General features: G+C 36.4%; 1 protein-coding gene across 2 annotated transcripts in view; it reads right to left on the bottom strand.

Moving 5' to 3' along the window:
• Window positions 1–23,979, bottom strand: part of LOC134748025 (inositol-trisphosphate 3-kinase A-like) — a 182,916-nt gene that overhangs the window by 123,832 nt on the left and 35,105 nt on the right. For both annotated transcript variants that reach the window (XM_063682740.1, XM_063682741.1), the window contains one exon: window positions 16,114–16,805. In XM_063682740.1, coding sequence (XP_063538810.1) covers window positions 16,114–16,797 — 684 coding nt within the window. In that variant the 5' untranslated portion in view covers window positions 16,798–16,805. The remainder of the gene's footprint in view (window positions 1–16,113; window positions 16,806–23,979) is intronic.

The raw sequence follows: 23,979 nt of genomic DNA, 5'->3' as shown, positions 1-23,979 counted from the left end.
TAGTTCAGTGGTCTAAATTAAGCTTAACTAACATTTTAACATTTTTTTCCAAAGTGCCTACCTGAGGAGTGTATCATCTTCCTTATTCAGCCTACTTTGAGTGCTAGAAGACAGAGGACGTCTACTCGTATTTACTTCGTCTTACGTCTTGCGTCTACATTGTGTCTCACTATTACACAATAATTGAACACAATGTAAACTAAATTTAATTAATTTTGAAATTTCTATACAAAAATAAACGAAGTGGAAAAACAATTACACCTTGTGAGGTTTTCTTTGTCCTAAAGTGCTAAACTCAAATGTCAATGCCAAAAAGTAGGACACTTTATAAATACGACAGTTTTGACACTTCTTTCCGAATAGGTACCTAACAGGTACCTGCCGTGTCAGACGTATCTCTGCTATCTCAAAAAACACAGTTTTGAGTAAATCGACTTTAAAGTTTTCGGTGAACGTGAAAACTAATAAACTCATATATTTCGTGAGTTTATTGAGTTAAGTCAGTTTTAATATGTGTTTTGTGTTTCAATAGACGTGAAGAATAATATTTCTTAACTTTTTTTTTGTAAAAATACATAGTTTTTGAAATAAACGCATAAACATAGTTTGGCGTAACCACTGTTTCATACATTTGGTGGTTGCGCGTAACTATGTTAACTTAAAGTTAGACGATTTCGTTGTATGAGCGCTCATACTATTTCGCGTGGCCACGGCTCGCGGGCTTATTGAGGTTTTCGTTTATCTAAAGTTAGAAGACTACATTGTATCAACTTCTAGTAAAACGTGTAACCAGGGCATGGGGAATATTGAGGTGGTCACGCGTAGTTCTTTTATCTTTAGTTGTAAGAGTTCGTTGTATTAGTGCTCCTAGTAAAACGCGTAACCAGACTACACAAGATAATCCATTTTATAATATGCTAACTCACATTACATACAAGGAGCCCGATTTCCATCAGTCCTTACATCATTGGTTATAAAGTAGATCAATCCGTTGGTGGAAAGAGCCTTATGTTTAATAGCGTATGCATGTATTTATGTATGTGTGTATGTATGTATGTATGTATGTATGTATGTATGTATGTATGTATGTATGTATGTATGTATGTATGTATGTATGTATGTATGTATGTATGTATGTGTGTGTTTGTTTGTATGTACTTTATTTAATATTTAATCCCAGTAAGTGTAAAAGTCGGAATTAACGGCAGAAGGTCAGTTACTCCAAAATGTTTAACCGCCTTAAAAAAAAGGTTCTCAGTTTGACCCGTATGTTTGTCCGCGATTATCTCGCGTTTGGCTAAACCGATTTTGATGCGGGTTTCAGAAAAGTTATTGTTACATTCTGGAGAAGGTTTTAGTATACATAGAGCTGAGCTGATGCTGAACTCTGGCTGTACCTAGTGGAACTCACGTTTGGTGCAACATAGGCACACGCTGTTTTGGTCATCTAATACGTCTTAATGAGCACTTGGGGGAGCAGTACCCAAGATAAAGATGATGCTAAACCCGGGCTGTACCTAGTGGAACTCAGGTTTGGTGTAACATAGGCACACGCTGTTTTGGTCATCCAACACGTCTTAATGAGCATTTGGGAGAGCAGTACCCAAGATAGAGCTGATGCTGAACCCTGGCTGTACCTAGTGGAACTCAGGTTTGGTGCAACGTAGGCAAACGCTGTTTTGGTCATCCGACATGCCTTGATGAGCACTTGGGAGAGCAGTACCCAAGATAGAGCTGATGCTGAACCCCGGCTGTACCTATTGGAACTCAGGTTTGGTGTAACATAGGCAAACGCTGTTTTGGTCATCCGACATGCCTTAATGAGCACTTGGGAGAGCTGTACCTAATAGTGGAACTCAGGTTTGGTGCAACGTAGGCAAACGTTGTTTTGGTCATCCGACACGCCTTCACATTTCTCTCACTACACATTCGTAACAAGGCTTTACTTCGTAAAGAACTCATTTTAAAGACTAATTTATCATATTTTGAACAAACAACATAAAAAAACACCGGAACGCTAACTTAACCGGGTCAATATTACGTACGTAATGAAATGTAAATGTGACGTTTTCAATCAAAAGGTACCACATTGTCGCTTACCATAAAGACGAAAATTGGTTGTATCTTTATACGAAAAACCTGTCAGAATGTCCTTATGATAAGCGACAATGTAACCATGTAATGTGTATGTGTGCTTTTGCTTGAAACTACACAAATAAACAAATACACGTGGCAAGGAGCGACCAGCCGCTCCCTCCGCGCCCCGCCCCCCGCCTCACCGCGAGCCGCCTATCGCCGTACTACCTGCGTGTGGTTACGCGAAACTATGATAACTCGAGATAGTAGATATCCAGTTTGCCGTAAAAAAACTGCGAAGAGTTACGCATAATTATTCTAACTTGAGTTATAAGAGATACGCATAACTCAATGTCCAAAAATTCGAAAACGTCTATCTTAAAACATGAAATATCTCAGTAACTAAAGACATTTTTTGAAATTTTGTTTAAGTATTATGTAAAGCATAGTGTCTAGTTTCATTTTGCACTGGTTAGGCGTATCTCTGCTATCTAAAGATAGCAGAGATACGTCTGACACGGCAGCTATATAACGGGTAATGTATAGAATTTTTTTCAAAGATATGTAGAAAAGTAAGTTTTTGTCGCTATATTATTGGGAAGATAAAAAGATCTGCCTATAAAATAATGCTTCTTTTTTTACCACGTTTTACTAAAATACGATAACTATTACTAAACTTTCAGATAATAGATAATTCCCTTAGCAACAGGAATTGACAGGAATTGACAGCAAACATGATTTTTGAACATACATGGTGAAGCTATCCGCTTTTAAACCGCATGTAAATACGTCACTAAGCGCAACGTGCGCAATAGACAACTTTGCCACCAGGAGTTAGTAACTAAAGTCGGACTGTATTGATTGAGAAAGACTACGCATGCAAAATAATTAACAAGGTATCCACTGAGCGGATAGGCCGTTGGTTCCTCTCTCTATCTACAGCCCTGAGCACCGGCAGATTGGGTCCTGGTCCTAGCCTGCTGCTGAAGGCGACCTAGGTTAGGTGTTTTACTTGTGTTTTTTGTATATTTTAAATGTACTTTTTATTATTTTACTTTGTTAAAAATATTGTATGATTTTGTATGTCCGGCTGTTCGACTGTTCTCCTCTAAAAATCGCATTTCTCAACTAATTCTTATGGACACAACGGAAAACATAATAACGGTGCAATTTGGGTGGGAAACAAATAAACATAACGAACAGTCATTAAAATTTATTCGTGATTATTAAAAAAATGGTCCTAATATCGTTAACTATCTTACTATTGACGTCATTAATTAAACTTAATAATACATAATTATAACTCTATATCAATTTATTACTTTACGATAGTGGAATGTTTTTTAAATTATTTAAATGAGTACGGGATTATCATATTTTCATTTATAAACTCATTATAGTGTCTGTTGCCAGTTATGCTGTCAACAGCTGTTATTTGTCTGGTACAGGAGCATTTATGAACTGCAATAATTTACATTAATTGAAATCTTAGCTGTTAAATTAGACATTTGATGGTTAAGTCAACTTATTTAGTGACAATATTCAATTAGATAGCTGACAAAGCTCATTAAATAAAGACAATCAGTAAATAAAGAAATTGATTAACTCATTATTATTATTGTTGTAATACTTATTAGTTCAGCTGGAACAAATAGTTCTACGTGGTACACCTTACTCGCTTAGGAGGGGGGTGCCACTAACGTTTATTCACTCATTGCATTAGGCACTACCTATAGACGCATTTGAGACGCTTAACTTCAAACTCAGATAAATCCAACTGTCAGATTTTGCGATTTTAGTATTAAGAAAAGGTAATAGGGTAGATATTTCCTAAGAGGACCATCTCAGATCAGAGAGAGAGAGAGAAAGAGAAAGCGGGGATCAGAGGGGGATCTGAGTTTGAAGTTAAGCGACACATTTGTCCCAATTAACCATATATTACGTCAGTTCATAATTTCATATTACGAAAATATCAACTACTCAAAACTTAATTATTATTCATATTTAAATATCATATTTTCACTACTCATAGTACTACTAAGTAAGGCAAGAGTCGTTTTTGGTAGTCATAATATACCTAAACCTAGCCATGACAGTAGGGTGGTTCAAATATATATATTTTTTAATGTTTGGTTGTTTAAGGTTCTTTTTAGTTAAAAATGTATAAAAATTGTGTACCTAAACCAATTTTGAGAACAATCAAGAATAGAATAGAGGACGCTCAAAATGAAGCAATTCTGCCATACTAAAATGTATGAAATGAACTAGACTAAGGAAAAAAAATACCTGGAGGCGTTTTAAGGGTTTTATTAAATTTTTCCCTATTTCATTACTAGATAAAACATAAACCGGCCATTTTGTGATTTTTGGATTAATGTGTTTATTTATTTATTGTTTGAGATATCAAATTTTAAAGCAATTTTAAGCGATTAGTAAATATTGAGCAAATGAGTCAAAGTTTGGCAAATCTTTTACTACTTCATAATATAACAAAGGGAGCCTTGTGGAGAAAAGATTACATTTTTCTTATTCCATACAAATGTTGACCACCCTACTATGACATGACAGCTTATAATTTGTTCCCATTTCTTGTCTATATGGATCATACATAGATTTTGAAAAAAAAGTGTTTAGTCTTCCAGACAACAGGTTTAATTAGACACACACGACAGTCCACAGGAGAAACGTGAACCTACCTCATTACTGTAAGGTGCATTGGGATAACTTCAAAAGCAGGGTAATTTTTAGAATGGCTAATATCAACTAAACTAGGAGCCCTTTCTACCTACTGTAGCAACACTGACGCAAGATACCTTGATAAGCATCGCTGCAGTAGTGTTATGGTGCTAAAGTATGGTGTGGAGTGGAGTTGTGGTTTTAGAAATAATAGTATTTTTCAAAATTACCTCGCTTTCGAAGTTACCCCACTGCACTTTATATGAACCATACAAGATAAGAGACATGAACTATTACGGTTGTATTGTTGATTGTACCGTTAATTAAAATAAATAGACTTTTTAAATTAAAAAAATATGTTCTATAATGATATGTTATTATTCTCATCGGGTTTGGACAATATCTATTCTACGTAAAAAGGACTACTCTAACGTATAATACTTTAACGGTAAAAAAATACTAAATTATTATTTAACTTCATTGGTAAATATTCAAAAACTTCACATAAGCATAATATAATTAACAACGTAATAATTTCTGATTATAAATTAATTAGAAAAGGGTTATTTTATTTTCACTGTGAGCTATAAATATGATGCATGAAAAATATGAATATTAAAAAAAATACGTGACATGCAATATAAAATAATAATGATTAATATATCATAAAATTATATGTAGGTAAGTAAATTGACATAAGAAATTTACATTCCAAATTGAGATAAAAATTTTGCTTCAATAATCTCCATTCGTCTATATCTATATATGCTTATCATTAAAAATATACAATTCAATATCATAAATAATGACTGTTATACCTAAGTGACTATCATTATTTTTTGCAAACGAAAAACTTTTAAAAAATCCAACTTTATTTGCCATAATTAATTTATATTCTATATAATATCCTTTGAATTTGTTGGACCCGCCTCTTTATATGCCAATTACTCATAAAAAACAAATTATAATTAGACAAATATTTCTATGAGATAAACTTAATCTAAACGTAAATTGATTGACTATTCATAGCTGCCGAAATATTATTCTGCCGAGGTTGAGATCACAGTTTAACAAACAAGTTCATCTTAATACTTGTTGCATATCTACCTTTAAATTTTATACAGTATAACAATACAATATAAACCACATCACGGAATATTGTCACGGTAGGGCAGCGACATATATTACAAACGAATTTGTTCTGATTGGGTGCTAGGAAATACAGCAACGCGCTTGAGATCCTATCGGATTTATATAAGTAACAAAATATTTAACAAAAGCTTAAAATTTTACAAAGTATGAAGTCAGATAGCCAATAAGGTCTCGGTCTGCAGTCTCCAACCTCAGCAGAACAGCTTGGCCGAGAAGTTGAGTGAGTCCCCAGGGTCCCAGGTCCCGAAGGTCGCTCAGGAGTCAACCGTGCCCTCAATCAGCGTTAATTATCTGGAACAAGCAATTTTACTCTTTAATTTCACGGAACAAAGTTTACTTTAACGAGTCCTGAGCGACCTTTTTAAACCGAAAACAAAAACGGAGTCTTCTCTCTTCTTTGTCTTCGGTTCAAACTGAGGACGTCGCAACTAGGGGTTACTGCAAAGGAGTGTTAGTTGGAAAAGATAAAGGGCCATACATACTTAGATATTTTTTTTCTGTTGTTGTTAGTTGCATGTTAAACAAGAGTATTAAATTTATTAAGTAGTTACAATCCCAATACATAGGTCAAAAGTGTATCGGGAGTGCTATGGGTTCATACCCACACATGGCTACATAACTTTAACTATTGAAATGGGATTTTTTTAATTTATGTATGATGATCCTATAATAAGTTTCGTATTAAACTAGTTTTTAAATAAAGTGACGTTTCAATTCAAGACAAAAGGTACTGTCAATTGTCAATAATATAAAGTCCTGATTGATGTTTTGAATTATATTCTGTATGGCAGTCTCGCGTTATTAGCCACCGACAAGAAATACCTACCTTTATACTTGCGAACGGCACATATGTAATAGAAAAAAATTAACTATTACGCTATAAGTATGTGAGTAATAATAACTATGTCATCCTAATCGTGTCGTTCGGATTAAAACATAAACATGACTCAGATTACATATAAAAAAGATTATATTACCATAACTTTGAAAACTGATTAGATAAGAACTTCGCTAATATTAAAGCTTCGTGGTTTCGTATAAAACCACAAAAACCAGGGTTGTCAAAATCACAATTACAAAATATCATCAAATTTTTAATATAATTATGCTCACGGCACTATTTTTATATGTAGATCCCTTAACATTTAATTATAAGGAGATTAGAGATATAGAAATGATGTCTAAACTTTACTTTAATGATTATATGTTCCTATTTTAAATCGAAATGTTCACCCAGGAAGTAGTGACAACCCTAGGGGCCGCTATAAAATAATGATTCGAGACGCACATTGAACGCTCGCATGCACAGCGTGCAACGCTTACAGCACACACGCTAAATTTTAACTACCTAAGTAGGAACCGGCAGCGCGCCTGTGTTTCGTACAAGCGATTTGACACTTATACGGGCAGTGTAGGGTTGTCGCTATGCAATCCTAGTAATATTATTATTTAATCAGAATAAATATATAAATATGAAAATAGGAGCCAAGTTCATTGTTAAGAATTATGGCGCTGTCGGCCACTAGATAAATAATTAAGACCCAGTAGTTTCGGAGATAAAGGGGGGAATGGTAATTTTTTGGCTATTTTCTTAAATAACTTCTAAACTATTTTTTTTATAATTAAGATCTAATTTTTAATTTGAGGTAAGTAAATTTTAAATTATGCTTTGATTTGGGTGTTGGATTTTTTAGATGTAAGTGCAATAATAAGGTTTCTACAGGGACGAATTCGCGAACAAGAGCATTTGAGTTATAAATATTCATTAAAATGCAGATAATGGCGGTTTTTAAAAGTGCAATCCTAGTTTTTGCCATCAATTAAAAAATTATATGCACGTGCGTGACTGAAGTCGTTTAGATGTTGCATGCGTCACTTGAAGAAGGAATGTCGATATAATTTCTATAGATGACAGTGAAAATTACCATTACGTCATCTTGTTTGCTAATTTAAACAATGGGTATTGTTTATCCGCTATTGTGATTAAATTCTATAGACATTTTCCTGATAAATCTCTTCATCCAAAATAGAATATGTTTAACTTAATCAAAATATTATTAGTTAAATTCACACTTTTTAGCAACCGTTACATAAACTAATCATGTATGCCTACGTAGCAATTAGCAAATTCTAACCGCAAACTTCTATGTTATTTGATTTCATTGAAATTAACAAAAAACGTTACAATTAACTTAATAATATTTTGGAAACAGTCAAAGCAAATAACTGCAAAATAACGTAATAGTGCTAGCGGTACGCCAAAAAGCGCTGCAAATGGTGTTATAGGCATGAAAATCGTTACGGGTACGATTGATCTTTAGGCCATTTGGATCAATTTGACCCGTAGCACCAAAAATAATTAAAAAAAAGAAGAGGAGTTATGACGTCATCTTTTTTTGTATGGGAAAAAATTGTTCAGATTTTTTTTTTGGTGCTACGGGTCAAATTCCTTAACATCAATTTACCGATTTTCATATTTTTAACACCACTGGCAGTCGTGCACTGAATTTCGGCGTGTACCGCTAGGACTATTAAAAGTTAAGACTGTAGTAACTAAAGTGAACTGAGCGCAGTAATAGCGTTAGCTGATTATCTATTACATGTGTGTACTGCACCCTTCAAAATAATTCGTATAATATTAAATAGACGTATTAAAACCTTTATATGCAAGTCCTTAGCCCTGCGATGGCCCTGGCACGCACACACACGCGCGCGACCGGTCCATTGACGTCAATGGTAGGCGGGCCGCGATGTAAAAAAACTATCAGTTTACTACGAGAAACGAGAACCATAGCATTGTTTCCTTTACGATAATTATTCGCGACAATGCTTTTTGCAGTAATTGGATGATATGCGGTTTGACGCGTGCGTAGTTATAGACGTTTTGTAGCCTAAATAACCTTAGGTTTTTATTTTGTTGTTTTCTTCCTTAGTTTTTGTTATCCATGATATATTATACTTACTTTTACATTATCGGCATAAATTAATCATATTTTCTCATTTCAACAATATACTGCCTAATATGAATATGGGAAAATTAGAATATAAATTTTAATAATTACTGCCTTTTTGTCATGTTCCCGAATGATGATATTTGAAACATAGTGCCTCTTATCAATCTCTTAGCTGCTACCTCACACTGTTATTATTTAATCGATTTCAAATAATATTTTGCAATATATTTTGTATATAAAATCACCTCATTCAAGTTCCTTCAGGTTTTCCAGTTCATCTGATTTGTACAAAAGGTTTTTTAAAGGTTGGTTTAAAAAATATGTTATTTTTTCATTATTTTTTATTTGTTTAAATTAAAATAAACATTATATGATAATAATTATTGATCACGTAGTATTTTATTTCTAAATATTAGTATAGTACTAAACCTAGTAGTAGAGTACTAAACCGCGCGCCTAAGTCAATAACATCATATGGAATTAACGACTTCAAAAGCTATAAACACATATCTCACAATGTGTTGCTTTTGACCATGTTTATTTAAATGTCCAAATGGTACCATACCATGAACATACCGTCAGTGCTAGATATAATTATAAGAAGGGGAGACCGAGGTGAGTTTATTAGTATAAGTTACTAGCTAACAAACACGCACTGTGGCGAGCTCCCTATAACTACGTTTGTATGGAGAACCGAGCTTGCCGGGGACTCTTAACGTAGCATTTTGATAAGTGTTGCTAAATTAAAAAAAATGCTTTATGTAAAGAAAATAAAATGTACTAAGATAACTCTGCAGACTGAGTGAGAGTGTAGTGGCAATGGCTTGTCGCCTTAAACGTCTAATTACCCTGAATATAATACCTATATTGGTATAGGTCGTTTCACGGAAGCTGGCGCGTATTTTCTATGAAAATGTTACATGTTAAAAAAAGTTCTTTGAAAAGGTCCGAAGTTGGTACATTATTGGATGGTACATGTAGTCTAATCCACACGCAAACAGCAAAGTAATTTGAAACATCAAATATTTGAGCCAAGATCACAGTTGACCCCAAATTGAAATGAGTGACGTGACGTCAATGGCGTCCGTGAGATGGCCGCTCGGCTGTGTCACATATTGTGTCAGATATGAGCAAATTTACATTACAATATAACTATTGTCGTATTGCTGGTTGACATAAAAAACCGGCCAAGTGCGAGTCGGACTCGCGCACGAACGGTTCCATACCATTACGCAAAAAACGGCATAAAAATCACGTTTGTTGTATGGGAGCCCCATTAAATATTTATTTTATTCTGTTTTTAGTTGTTGTTGTTATAGCGGCAGCAGAAATACATCGTCTGTGAAAATGTCAACTGTCTAGCTATTACGGTTCAAGAAATACAGCCTGGTGACAGACAGACAGACAGGCAGACAGACGGACAGCGGAGTCTTAGTAATACTGTCCTGTTTTTACCCTTTGGGTACGGAACCCTAACTAAATAAACGGGCAGGTGACGGTATTATGCAAACGGCAGTATAAATAGGTTTAGACTTATAAATAATAATACCTATACATTTACAAGTTTGTACGGAATGTATATTCGAAATTAAACTCATCAACTGAGCGTACCTACTAGCCTTACGTTTACTTTCCTGAAAATAAATTGGTATGTTTTTCTTAACTACTCCTTAAAAAAAGGACCAAATAAGTACTAAACTACTTTTCGAATACTATATCAAAATCAATTTAATTTGTGAAACCTACGCTTGAGATGGTGTACTCCCTTTTTGGCGAAATGTATTTCGCCGAATTTCACTTGGCAACCAACTTTTCGCCAAAGTTTCATTTGACAAACCAATCGTTGGCATAACCTTACTTCGCAACCATTTCATTTCCCAACCCCATAGTTGGGAAATGAAAATGACGTACTAGGTTGGGTTAGGGTTAGGTTGGATTATGTAAAGTTGCAAAATGAAATTCGGCCAAATGAAACTTTGGCGAAAAGTTGGTTGCCAAGTGAAATTCTGCTATACAATTTTTGGCGAAAAGTAGGTAAACCGCTTGAGATACTATGTATTTTAATAATATCAATGTTCTTATGATATGAACCCCTTTTGACTAATGACTGCGAATCAATTATTTTTACTCCGGCCTATTTTTTCATTTTAAATCGACCTTAATGCCAAAATTATCTTCGGGCTCCGGTGATAAATTAGTTGATAAATTAAACGGAAAACTTCATTACCTATCTCAACATCTAAGCCTTATGAGTCTTAGGCAATGTTTATACCTATACCTTATACCTTGTTTACATAATTTGAGTCAAATATATTCATACTACATATTTCATTATTAATTATAAATGCATGTGAGTGATGCAAAAGTACTAGGCTACACTTATTGCTGAACAGATTTTGAAAAAGCTCTTGGGATGAACATAATGATACTTTATTTTTGGGAATCCACAGAGGAAGGAAATAACAATTACAAAGAGATTATTCTCTCATGGGTGAAGCCGCGGGTACAGGTAGCAAACAAGTGTGTCAAAACGAACAACACAATGTTAAAAAGCTGTCAAAATCAATAGGTAGTATATATAATATATGTTTTATTTGAATGGCCCATTCAGTATAACTCCAGTCGACAATAACGTTGATGACGGAAGTGGACATCCGTCGGTACAATTATATACCGACAAACAGACAAATAATAAGGTTAGTAGTGACATTTCGATGGAAAGCGTTTCATAAAATACTAGTATGTAGGATAGATAGCTTTATAACTTAACAAAACGACACAAAATATAAAACAACGTATATCGCGCTGATAGAATAAAGATAATACAATTCAACACTAAGTGGAATATTACTCCACATCGCATCCTGTATCTCCTGGCATGGATATGATAAAGCCCACATAAAGCCAATGATAAATAATCAGTTATCCTTTATAAAAACCTACGCATTTGACAGTGGCAATATAAAATTATGATATTGATGATGTTACTCGTAATAGACGCAGAACCTTAAATTCTCTTTTCGACTCAGCAGCTCGAACAAGCCTTCTTTCGTCACAACCTGGAGTGAGGAAAGTGCGACTTTCGTCACTCCAGGGAGTGAAACAAAGTAGCTTTTTAATTTAGTGAAGGCCATGAACTGCCACTTCATACTTTTATTACAATTGTTTTTTTTTCCCTGTATTATTGTGTAATTCAAAATACATTTTAACCTTTAATATGTTCTCACTACTGAGGTGAAAAATTATGTATGCAACACAAGAGCAAAGTTATTTTACATCTCGTGTTTTTGAGTCCCTTGCTACGCTCATGATTCTAACTTAGAATCTTGCGCTTTCTCGGGACTCAAAATAAACACTCGCAAGAAAAACCAACTTTCCTTTCTTGTTGCACAAATAACTATTTTTATGTTATGTTTAGGCCAAGTACGGATGTAAAACATTTCGTCAATTTATTAGGTGAGTTATAAGTGTAGCCAATAAAGAACTAATTTAAGTCCGCTAAGTTGACAACCAAAAAACCGCTGCCATTATACAATCGCAGTAACAGTCTCATTTTAAAACGACATGCTTAAGTTACATGAAACTTGGTACGAATATTTCCATATATTGTCTTCGGTTACCGCGATAGTTACTCATGAAATAAAACTATGAAAACGCGACATAATCTGTTTTCATAGTTTTATTTAATTTCCATAGCATAATATCTATGTCTGGTACTTTTCGTTGCTAAAAATGGTTATACAAAGAAAATAGAGCGAGTTTTGTATATAAAGCTTCTACTCGCAGATGAGAGCGCAACAACAGTAAGACACAAGTCTGCGCGTTCTCCGCCAAAAAAAACCCATTTGTCACGGCGCCAAAGTTTCAGGGCATTCCCCTTACCACCGCTAAAAGTATCGGGATACTTGGTGTCGACATTACGAACGAAGTCCAGTTTCGTAGTCATCTGGAACAAAAAGCCAAACTGGCCTCCAAAAAGCTTGGGGTGCTTAACAGAGCCAAACAGTACTTCACACCGGGTCACCGACTTTTGTTATATAAAGCGCAGGTTCGACCCCATATGGAGTACTGTTCTCATCTCTGGTCTGGCGCTCCACAATACCAGCTCCTTCCCCTTGACTCCATCCAACGTCGGGCAGTTCGTATTGTCGGCAATTCCGAACTTACTGACGGCTTAGAACCTCTTAGTCTTCGGAGAGACGTTGGCTCTCTTTGCATGTTCTACCGTCTGTACAATGGAGAATGTTCCGAAGAACTTTTTGATCTGGTGCCATCGTCTCGTTTCTATCACCGCACCTCCCGCCAAAGGAGCAAAGCTCATCCTCACTTCTTAGACACATGGCACACCATGAATAAGCGGGCATCCCGCTCGTTTCTTCCCAGAACGTGCAGAATGTGGAATGAGTTGCCTCCTGAGGTATTTCCTTTGTGCTACGACATGGGATTCTTCAAGAAGCGGGTATTTAGGGTTCTCAAGGGTCGGCAATGCTTAAGTGGCTCCTGTGATGTTGCTTACGTCCATGGGCAACGATGACTGCTTCCCATCTGGCGGCTCGTCTGCTTGTTTGCTGAATATCACATAAAAAATAATAATAAAAAAAACCGATTGTATAGTGGCGGCTAGGTTCGTGTGTCTTTCGAGAGTATAATTTATGATTTATGATATTGTAATGATTTTAAACCTTACTCCAAAGACCTTTTCAAGCTAACTCACACCGAACAAGTCACCACTCCACTTTGAAAAATGTCAAAACCACATGCGGACTGACTAATTTACCACCTCTCTACTACTTAAATATTCCTTGTATTTACATTTGATGTTAAACTATTGCGTCCCTATACTATACTACACTATAAACTATATTTATACGTACTCTTTACTGTAACAGCTAACAACAATAATGGAATGGCAGAAAAAAAGACAATAAGACTTATATTTTCGATTATATATGAATACTGATATAGAATCATGAATATTGTGTATCATTATAGATCTGAGACTAGCAGGACCAGTCATTGACGTCACTAAAGTGATCAACTGATTTTATTGTGATCGAACGCAAATAAGTATACGCACCCATATGCAAGAATTTACATGTAGGCTTTAATTTAAGCGAAAGAGGAGCATATACACATATTTGTGTTTCGTTTATTTTTAGAACAGAACTGCAAAAGCTGTCACATTTCCCAAAAATGCCTCTATGGTCTCGTTGGATGCCTCAATAACTATTAAGTCAGGCAGATGGCGGTAATTTTTTTTAGAAATCCGATTAACTACAAGAATAAGCTAACTCAGGGCTTTTCCGATGAGAATGGTAAAATAGACTAAGAAAAATTGACTGGACTTCCTCGATAGCGTAAGCAATTAACTGCATTGGGGAATTCCTTCCAAATGATATTTTTGAATACTTACTGAACCTGTTCTATTCATAAATAAGTTCTCATCACGAACCCAAACTCAACGTGGTTTATTTAATTTCATTACAGAGTTTGACCACTTGCCATATTCAATAGTTGGTGGTTGACAAAACTTGTATGTATTATGATGATACTCAACGCAAACCTAGAAAGCAACAAGGCGTAGTGTCTATTGAAGAGCAATCACATACCCAGTAATGCTTTTACATGAATACAGAAGGGTTTTAAGCAGTTTTAACCACACTGTGGCACGGCAACAGTCACCTTAATAAAGTTTCAAGCTGTTTTAACAAGACATAGAATTTACATGCACACAAACAAATATATTGCTAATGTAATTATGCAAATTATTATATTATTATTTATATATTCATATAAATAAATATTTACATTAAAAGTATCGACTTTGGTCATTTTCGAACGCTAGGTACCAAATTGTTTGATTAGTATTAGTGACAGGACTGACAGGAGCTAATCGTTTGACTAGTATTCACTGATGCTAAATGGTCTAACTAATTTCTTTATTATTTGTTGTTACGCAGAATAATTTGCTTTTAAATTACATAAACGACTGTAAACCAGATAAACCATTTACATAAACGACTGTAGACGTTTAATTAAAATAAAAAACTACACGGGTGCTAATATTAATACCGCGCATATCTGAAACATACATATTTAATGAATACACTTTCTTAAATTCACCATTCACCAGATCTGGAAGTATGCTATGGTAGTATTTATCGTTTTACTTACTATATGAAATGAATAATAAATATCAATTGTTTTACAAACAAAATAAATGGAAAATACAAAGGAAAAAATTACCAAGGCCTCTAGTGCCCGGGGCTGAAAATATTTTCACAAATTAAAATACATTCATTCTACATTCAAAACTTATAAAATATTTTCATTATAAATGATGAAAATGTGTGATTAGATTGAATAATTTTGATGTACAGCAAGCTGTGAAATAGCATGGAGAAATCTTGAATGAATTCTTTGATAAAGTCGCCATGCACTTCTACGGCTGAAGTACCATGATATTTAGTTATCTTAATCATTCGGCAATAAACAATGTAAGTAGACTTTTGACTAAACTTACCGATCTAACTTTATACCCATACTAATATACCTTCGTTTTCATCTCCGAAGTAATTCTTGCACGACCAATTCACAAGCTGGTTAAATTTTGTTTATGGTATACCTACGATAAATAAACAGAGGAGATTTACATAAGTCATAATGAGCTAATAGATTATGCGTTATATCTGACGAAATTAAGTAAAAGGAAACGCTGTTTATGTTAATTACAAGTCCAACCAAGAATTAGGCTTTAAAGCCCTTAAACTTTTGCTATGGCCGAGAACCTAATTATCTGTGTTACTCATACATATGGAGGAAATCGGTACGCGTTCGAATAATAGCATACGTACATAGATTCCGGTATAGGTAACCTATTTTAGACATCAAAATCAAAACTGACTTAAACAGGCTCTACATTTTATTTCCGCCTACCTAGTATTGGTATTTTTAATATCTGGACAAAATGTCAAAATTTTAAAACCTAACTCTTCTGCTTGAATATATAACGCTTGTTGCACGTGTAACAAGTTTCACGTGGTTACTTCGCGTAATGTATTCATTTCACTTCTTTCAGAAACGAATTATTACCATAAGTAAAGCAGCGTGAAAAATTACAAGGCCGACAAACTCGTCACAATAATGATACCTAAATAACCGCGCAGTTATTATGTGTGCAGCAAACTGTCGCAATTAAGGACATTCAAAATAATAATAACGCCAACACAAACAAAACAAACAAAAGAGCACTTACCTTTTTGGTCAACGTCGGCGCTTCGAACTCGTCGTCATCGCGACTGGACAGGGTTGAGCAGGAGGAGCAGGCGGAATCAGCAGACAGCGAACGCGCGCGTAGCCAGTTCACTTCTTCTTCAGTCGCTCCGACAGCCACACCATCGGAGTAGTCGCTCACGACCACGCTCGGGGTCCTCACACATCTTGCCCTGCTCTCGCACCCTTCGCTGCCCCTCCTCCCCAATTCCACAACATTAGCTTCGATCAGCGTCCTTTCCCGCCGCGGGGACATAGTCTCCGGAGGAGGGGTGACGTCGCGAGGGTGCGAGTGGCGCCGCGGCCGCGGTTCCAGCTCCACCGCGGAGTCGTCGCTGAGATCGCGACTCCTTCGGCGGACCGCGGCTCGATCGTCGTCGTCGGAGCTAGTGATGTCTTCGGGAGGGGACTGCGCTCTTGGTGGGCGGAGATACTGCATCGGGGCGGGTTCGAATCGGCGCAGCAATTCGGAGACGCGAGGCTGCGCATGCCGTGGTACACGCGCGGTCGGCGGCGCGCGCGCTGCGGCACTGGGGCGCTGCGCCGGCGACTCGCGACGCGGCTGCGCACCTGCACCCAGCTTCAAGTAGAACAGGCTGTGGTTCAATGCTTTTTCCCGCAAAACGCGGCGGAAGTCCTCTGGCGGGTGCTGCTCTAGGCGCGGCATTTTTGTAACTGAAAAAAGATAGGTATTTAGTTTCAGTAAAATGCCTAATAAACAAATATCGGATTTTTGCAATTTTTTAGAATATTATGAACAAATAATTTAATCCTAGTAAAATTTGTAGAAAGATTGTTTGAATTTACTGATATGCGAGTAAAAATACTGGAGGACCGGTACCATAGTATATTGCCATATTTATCAGAGAGAACAGGCCACCATTTTATTTGCCAGACGACTCGATTCGAACTCGAAACGCTTATACGAAATACGAAGTCACAGCGGTACGATACCGATCTGTTAGTGTCAAAAGTAACATTTATTCAGCCAAAAAACGTCACTTTTGACACTGACAGATGGGTATCGTACCGCTGTGACTTCTTATAAGCATTGTTCGAATCGGGCCGTTAGTTTTGCACTTTTTTTATAATAAAATAATAAGCCTTTACACATAGAAGCAGCAACCCGATTGATTACGCTGCATAAGGTTGAGGCGATTGGGGTTTTATTATTATTATTATTTGTATCTCCTTCTGGATTTCACGGGCCTATAAATCCCGGTCTTTTGATAGGCTTGCGTGGGGATATAGATCCAACACGTAGAGGCCCTTGGAGAGCTTTAATGTCATGTAGAATGCCTGCTGGAACCCGTTCACATGTGCAACAATAGACACCCATGAACCGGTCGCAGCAAGCATTGGGACTATCGTAGAAAAAGTGAACAGTATACCGGTTTATAGATTGAAGTTTGGCTGGTCAAAAGATTGGGCTATTCCTGAGAGGTCCGGACACCTGCCATAACAATGTCTGTACACGTTATCGAGGCAGGCGGTGACTCGCCGCTGACTAGATGGGCCCCTGAAACTGCCGTCGTAAAGACGACCAGGAGCAACACCGGTGTGAGCGGCTCAGGGGTGTCGAGGTGCAGGTGTGCGGCGGTTTCTACCCAGTGGCTGTTACCAGCCACTGTGCCAACTCGCGTCTTATGCATCTTTTACTTCCACCCCTGGAGCATATAGCTCTTACGACTCCCCTCTGGACGGCCAATGAAGGCAAGCCAGAGCTGAGAGTCCTGCGGGTCCCCTTGGGGTCCACTCCGACCGACGAAGACACGCCGGAGACGGAGACCCTGACCGACTCTCTGGAGCACTCGGGTCCGTGGGGTCGTCACTCCCCAACAGCTCGCCACAAGCTGCCCTGCGGGCTTATTATTATTATTATTACGAGCCCACTGTGTCCCACTGCTGGGCAAAGGCCTCCCCCCTCTTCTTCCACTCCTCCCGGTTTTGAGCTATATCTGGCCAGTCACTCAAAAAGGAGTCCAAAAGTTATCCCGCCATCGCCGACGAGGTCTACCGGATCCCCGGTTTGACTCATGGGGCACCCACTCTGTGGTTATTTTGGCCCACATGTCATTCGGCATGCGGAAGACATGACCAGCCCAGTCCCACTTTAACTTGGCCGCTTTCCGAGCTACATCTATTATTTGAGTTTTAGAGCGCAGCGTGGTGTTCCGGATGCGATCCATTAGTTTCACACCTAATATGCTGCGCTCCATACCTCTGACAAACCCCGAGTTTGGACTTCTGAGCTTCCGTCAAAGACCAAGTCTGAGCACCGTAGGTAAGGACTGGAAGTATGCACATGCGTCCATGAGCCTACGTTTGAGTGATAGAGGTAGGTCTCCCTTCATGAGGTGTTTCATGGACCACTAGCTCTTCCAGGCGTTCTCGGTCCGTCTGTCGACCTCTTTTTCTTGTCGCGCCTGGAAAGAGACTATTTGGCCCAAACAAAGGTATTCATGGACATATGCAATGTCTTCTCCGTTTACCTCAATCCTACGTTTTTTAACTTTTATAATATTTTATAATATTTAAATAGAAGTATTTAATAAGAAAATGAGGCGCAGGTATTCTAATTGTAATAACAGGTTATAAATTTGATCTGGATTTGTTATGGATAAAACTCAGAATAATGACTAAAGCAAAGAAGCCGGGCAAAAATAAAAGCTTGGTAAAAGATATCGTATTCACAACACGTTATTACTTTTTGTCTATGATTGAGTGAGACAACAATCCGCAAGTTCTTTCGTTTTTTTCAGTATTGATATACATATGAGGGAAATGTCAAATGGTCCTATGTGGTTCTATAATATAATCCAGCCAAATAAAATATATGTTCGTTATTTCACAGGTAGATGTCAACTGTAACAACTTGACATAGTCGTATTATTTTAGTTGAAATATTTCGGGATGTTTCAGCGGTCATCTTGGTTTATTTTAATTATATTTTTGCTATTCCTGAAAGATTGTTGGAAAACGTGCTGAGTTTTTATTTGTAATGGTTTGAAGTTCCCTTTGTGATAATGTCTTGTGTGATCGAGGGCCTGTAAATCGCATACAGGAAGAAAAGAAAATACGCACGAACCGATAACCTTTAATCGGTGAGTTTTGTTCAATTTTGAAGAAATTTATTTATAGGACCTGACCCTAAACATAGAAATCGATATAATTATTACTTGCATTCAAGTCTATATAGATTTTTGCATATATTTTCGAACTTTTCTGCTAAGTATGAAAGGTTATATTTTTGGCATAGTGATGTATCGACCTCAGATCAATAACCTATCGACATTTACAGCTTTCTTATAGTTTGGCCCAGGACTGTCTCATTTTAATTGATGAGTACAGTCAAAAGCATAAATATATATACATTCCCAAAGTCTCAAAAATATGTGTACGCTCAGACAATAAAATCGTGTTCACATATTTTTAAGCCATTTGTCTGGATCGATATTTTTGCCCTCGACTGTACCTATAGTTTTCTTTGTTCTTGCTTACTGACAGATTGTGTTTGCCAGACTATAATTTAATACTAAAAACCGATCAAGTGCGGGTCGGACGCGCGCACCAAGGGGACCGTACTTTTTAGTATTTGTTGTTATAGCGGCAACAGAAATACATCATCTGTGAAAATTTAAACTGTCTAGCTATCACGGTTCATGAGATACAGCCTGGTGACCGACAGGCGGACAGCGAAGTATTAGTAATAGGGTCCCGTTTTTACTCTTTGGGTACGGAACCCTAATAAAAAAGACATTAATGATCATTGATGAATGTTCCTTTTATTAATATTGTTGGTCACAAAACTTAACTTTTTATTTCAGATTTCCAAAGGACGAGGAATAGGGGATATTACTGCAATGTTCTGCCACCAGAGTGCAGCACTTGCTTTTTTAGTGCACCGTAGAGTAACTTATTCATACTGTACCTTTAACAGGTTTTTGACAAGTTTTCAGGGGACCTACCGGAAAACTCGAATCCGAAATTTCGTTATCTAGCTGCCTCTTTATCGCTCGAATACGCAAGAGTGACAGAGATGTTAGATAACGAAAGTTCGATTTTCTTGTTTCGCGATAGACCCTCAGATTGTGATAGTGGCGCCACCTACGCCGAGTTTCGCGTAATATTCCCTATTATTAAATAATAAAAAAATATTATACGAACGTTTTTTATTATTATTTCCTATTTGGTATAGTCAGCTGCAGAGAAAAGGTACCCCACGTCCATACTAATTTACAGAACTTTGTATGCAGGGGGGTGCCTTTTCTCTGCAGCTGACTGTACATGACTAGAAACTATACTTAGTCTTTTAGCATTAGAAAAAACGGTAAACCATTTCCACGTGTCTTTTTATTGACAAGTTTTTTTATAAATATAACAATATTTTACTTATGAAAGCAAAAGTATGTAAATGATCGTATATTATATTTGTTGTGACTTATTTTCAAAGTGTTTTTCGATAAAACGACACGTTAAGATCGCTCGCCTTCTTTCTAATGATAAAAAAAGAGGGGTATAGTTAGACGGTTCTGAGTGGTAGACTGCAAATGAGATAAAAGCTATATTAGGTACATGCATTAATCCTCATATCAGGCGGCTCTTAGATTCCAAGGATTGCATAATTTTTATACTTTTTAATGATTTTTAGAATATAAAAATTATAAAAAGTGTAAAAGTTATGCAATCCTTGTATTCCACGCATTTCATTTCATTTCATTTCAACGAGCCGCCTGCTACAGATTTCTTGAAATTGCCGCGTTTTTTTAGGTTCAACTTTCATTAGCCAGACTATTATCAATTTGCCAATTTCGTGATTATTATTTTACACGGCACATAAACTTATGCATAATTTATCGATATAAAAAGTCGACACAGTTACATCCCTAGCAAATTATCAAACTTATGACACCGTACGTAAATGAGAAATAACAAGCATATATGCATCTCTTTTCGGCACATTATCTAATTCGTAAGGAAGTAAAGTACGGGTATACATATTTGCGAAGCATTTTTGCCCGACTTCTATGCTTAAGTCATTATTCTGAGCACCCCCCTATATTTCTAAATTGTGTGTATTTGCAGCAATCAAATAAACGGTCTACCTATCTATCTATCAGAGACGTCATTTTGGGCACTGACTGATCATATTCATCACAAATCCAGATCAAGTTCATACACCTAACTTGTTATTACAATAAGAATACGCCTCCGGTTATTGAATATAATTATGAATTAAATAAATTCTATAAATTTGAAAAGAGGTGTGTGTTCAACTTTTTCTCTCTATATAACATTTCATTTTTTCTCTCACACGTTTACCACTCTAATTTAATTCAATAACGCATGTTATCGCCCTTATATTCATAGTAATAAAGTCTAACTTTGCTAAATCCACTCACGCGCAACTCGCAGTAACGTGCACAGTGCAACGCGCCTGCAACGATGTCCGACATGACGTCGATCATTTAAATACAAACCACAAACTATGCACCGGATCGTATAACTTAACGGTTGCATAACTGCGGTAACAGTCGGTCGTCCTTGGTCGCGTACGTCATCGAACCGATATTTATTACAATTATAATAAACCAGTTTCTGCCCGCGACTTTGTCTGGGATGATCATGATGATTGACAAAAAATATCCTGTGTCCATATACATATAATATGTCCTCGGACCTCATGATATTTCCATACCAAATATCGTTGAAATCAGTTCAGCTGTTTAAGCGTGAAAAGCGTTACTTTCGCATTTATATTATTGGGTAGATTTCGTTTGGTTAGGTTCCAGCTTTTCAAAGCTCACGAAACAGAAATGTCTTAAAATTAGCTTGTTAATATTTCTTCCCTGTTGTTGCAAAGCTGTACCTACGTATCATCACGTTAATATATTGAGAAAAAGATAAACCTTATTTTTTGGAATATATTAACTAACGTAAACTGTAATAGATGTCATATATTAAAGAAAAAGTGACGAAGCCCTCCAGTGATGAAGGCCGGATTCGAACCGGATAATTTGATTTGTTCCCAAAACTTGGGTTTTTGTTTTTGTTGTTTGGTTCCCAAAAACCCCAACGAAATCAAAATACATCGCATCACAGAATAAGTTTTTACTTTTTATTCTAGTACTATTAGTCTGTGCGGAAAGAGAAGAGTCGTAGAATGTATTTAATTTTGAGTCCCGAGATAGAGGCTCAGCGTAGTTTGGGGCTTACCCTTACCCTTACCCTTTTGTGCATGCCACTGTATTTTAATTATTCTCAATAAATTTATTCTTATTTATTATATTCTATAGGATCCCATACATTTCACGACTCTTCTCTTTCCTCACAGACTCTACTATTGTATTATCAGACATAATGGACACGGTCTACTGGCAGACTGACAGTCTATTGACAGAATGAATCTCAGTTCAATCAGACAGAATTTTCAAAATGCCCGTGTAATGTGCCTTTTTCTTGGACGTACTAAAAAAGAGGTGTACAAGTCTCACGCAGCTCAGGTAAAGAAAGGTATAAATAAGTGTTATAGTTATGGAACTTAAGTATACCCTTTCACTAGACCTACAGCACATCCATGCATATATAGGCACTGTACAGATACAGACGTGCGCGCATAGATAGGTACTCAAACGATTTCCGTAGTGTGTTGTACCCGCCCGGTGTCAAAACTGCGACGCTATTATTTAATACTCGTATGTGGACCGTAATAATCTCACAGTCGAGTAGCGCCTCGATCAATAGCGCGAGCCTTCAGTTTCTTTTTTTTTACACAGTAATTACCCGTATATGGCGTATTAGAATAAATTAAATACTTGTTTTATTTGCAACGATAACTCACAGAACGTCGATTTATTTATAAAGCACAATTTATTTTATGAATCGCTCATCTAGTAGGAGATACGTTATATATGGTCGCCCTTCACCGAGACGTCTAACGGATGAAACTTATATTTTATAAAAGAAAATATGTTCCTAAATATAAATAAACAGGGTTGCCTATATAAATATGGTCAAGGCCATTTAAAAAAAAAATCTTCCAATTTCACCGACTTGTCTGACGAACGAAATAAGTTCCAATCGAAAGTATGTATACAACTTGTACAACACGAATCAATTAGGTTGCCTATCTTTTTCTGGTCAGTATTATGTGGTTGCCGTGTTTAAATATGACCTTATAATCTTAAAAATATAAGATTAGAGCTAAGAATATTGTAATTCTTGTTCCTTATGAAAAATAAACAGTTAAAATTTTAATTTTTTTTTTTTATTAAACGACGGTGTTCGATAATTGCACTCATCTCATCTGTCTGACGCTTAAATTATATATCAAAATGATGGTAATTTTATTGCAAATACACTGGTGAAGGGTTACCTGCGAAAATCCGGGCACAAATAAGGGTTGCCAGGCTTTTAAATAAAATAAGAAGGGAAGACTTTTAGCGTTAACTCATAAACGGCTTTACTGATCAAGTTTGTTTTAATTTTATTTCAATGTAGTTATTAAGCACTATTTTTGTAAAAAAAAATTTCATATTTTTTGTACCGGTGGTTCAAAAGTTAGAAGGAAAAAACCCTTTTCGTTCTTCTTTCTTAATGATTATTTCCGATAATGATGAAGTACTATTAAACGTAAAAAATGATAACAATTTCGTGTTGTGTCAAGCATGAAACTTGTTCATGACGATTTACTATGAAACTATTTGTTCTGAATACGTACGTCATGAAATCGTTTTATTACACTTTATAATTAACCAGTAACGAGGAAAACAAAATGATTAATTAAAATATTTAGAATCATTAGCGCTGCGCTGTTGTAATTTTGATTGTGAGGAATAATAATAATAAT

The sequence above is a fragment of the Cydia strobilella genome, chromosome 15 (assembly GCF_947568885.1).
Source record: "Cydia strobilella chromosome 15, ilCydStro3.1, whole genome shotgun sequence".
NCBI classification, from domain to species: domain Eukaryota; kingdom Metazoa; phylum Arthropoda; class Insecta; order Lepidoptera; family Tortricidae; genus Cydia; species Cydia strobilella.
Note: the sequence above shows the minus strand (reverse complement) of the source record. Positions and strands in the feature narration are given on the sequence as shown.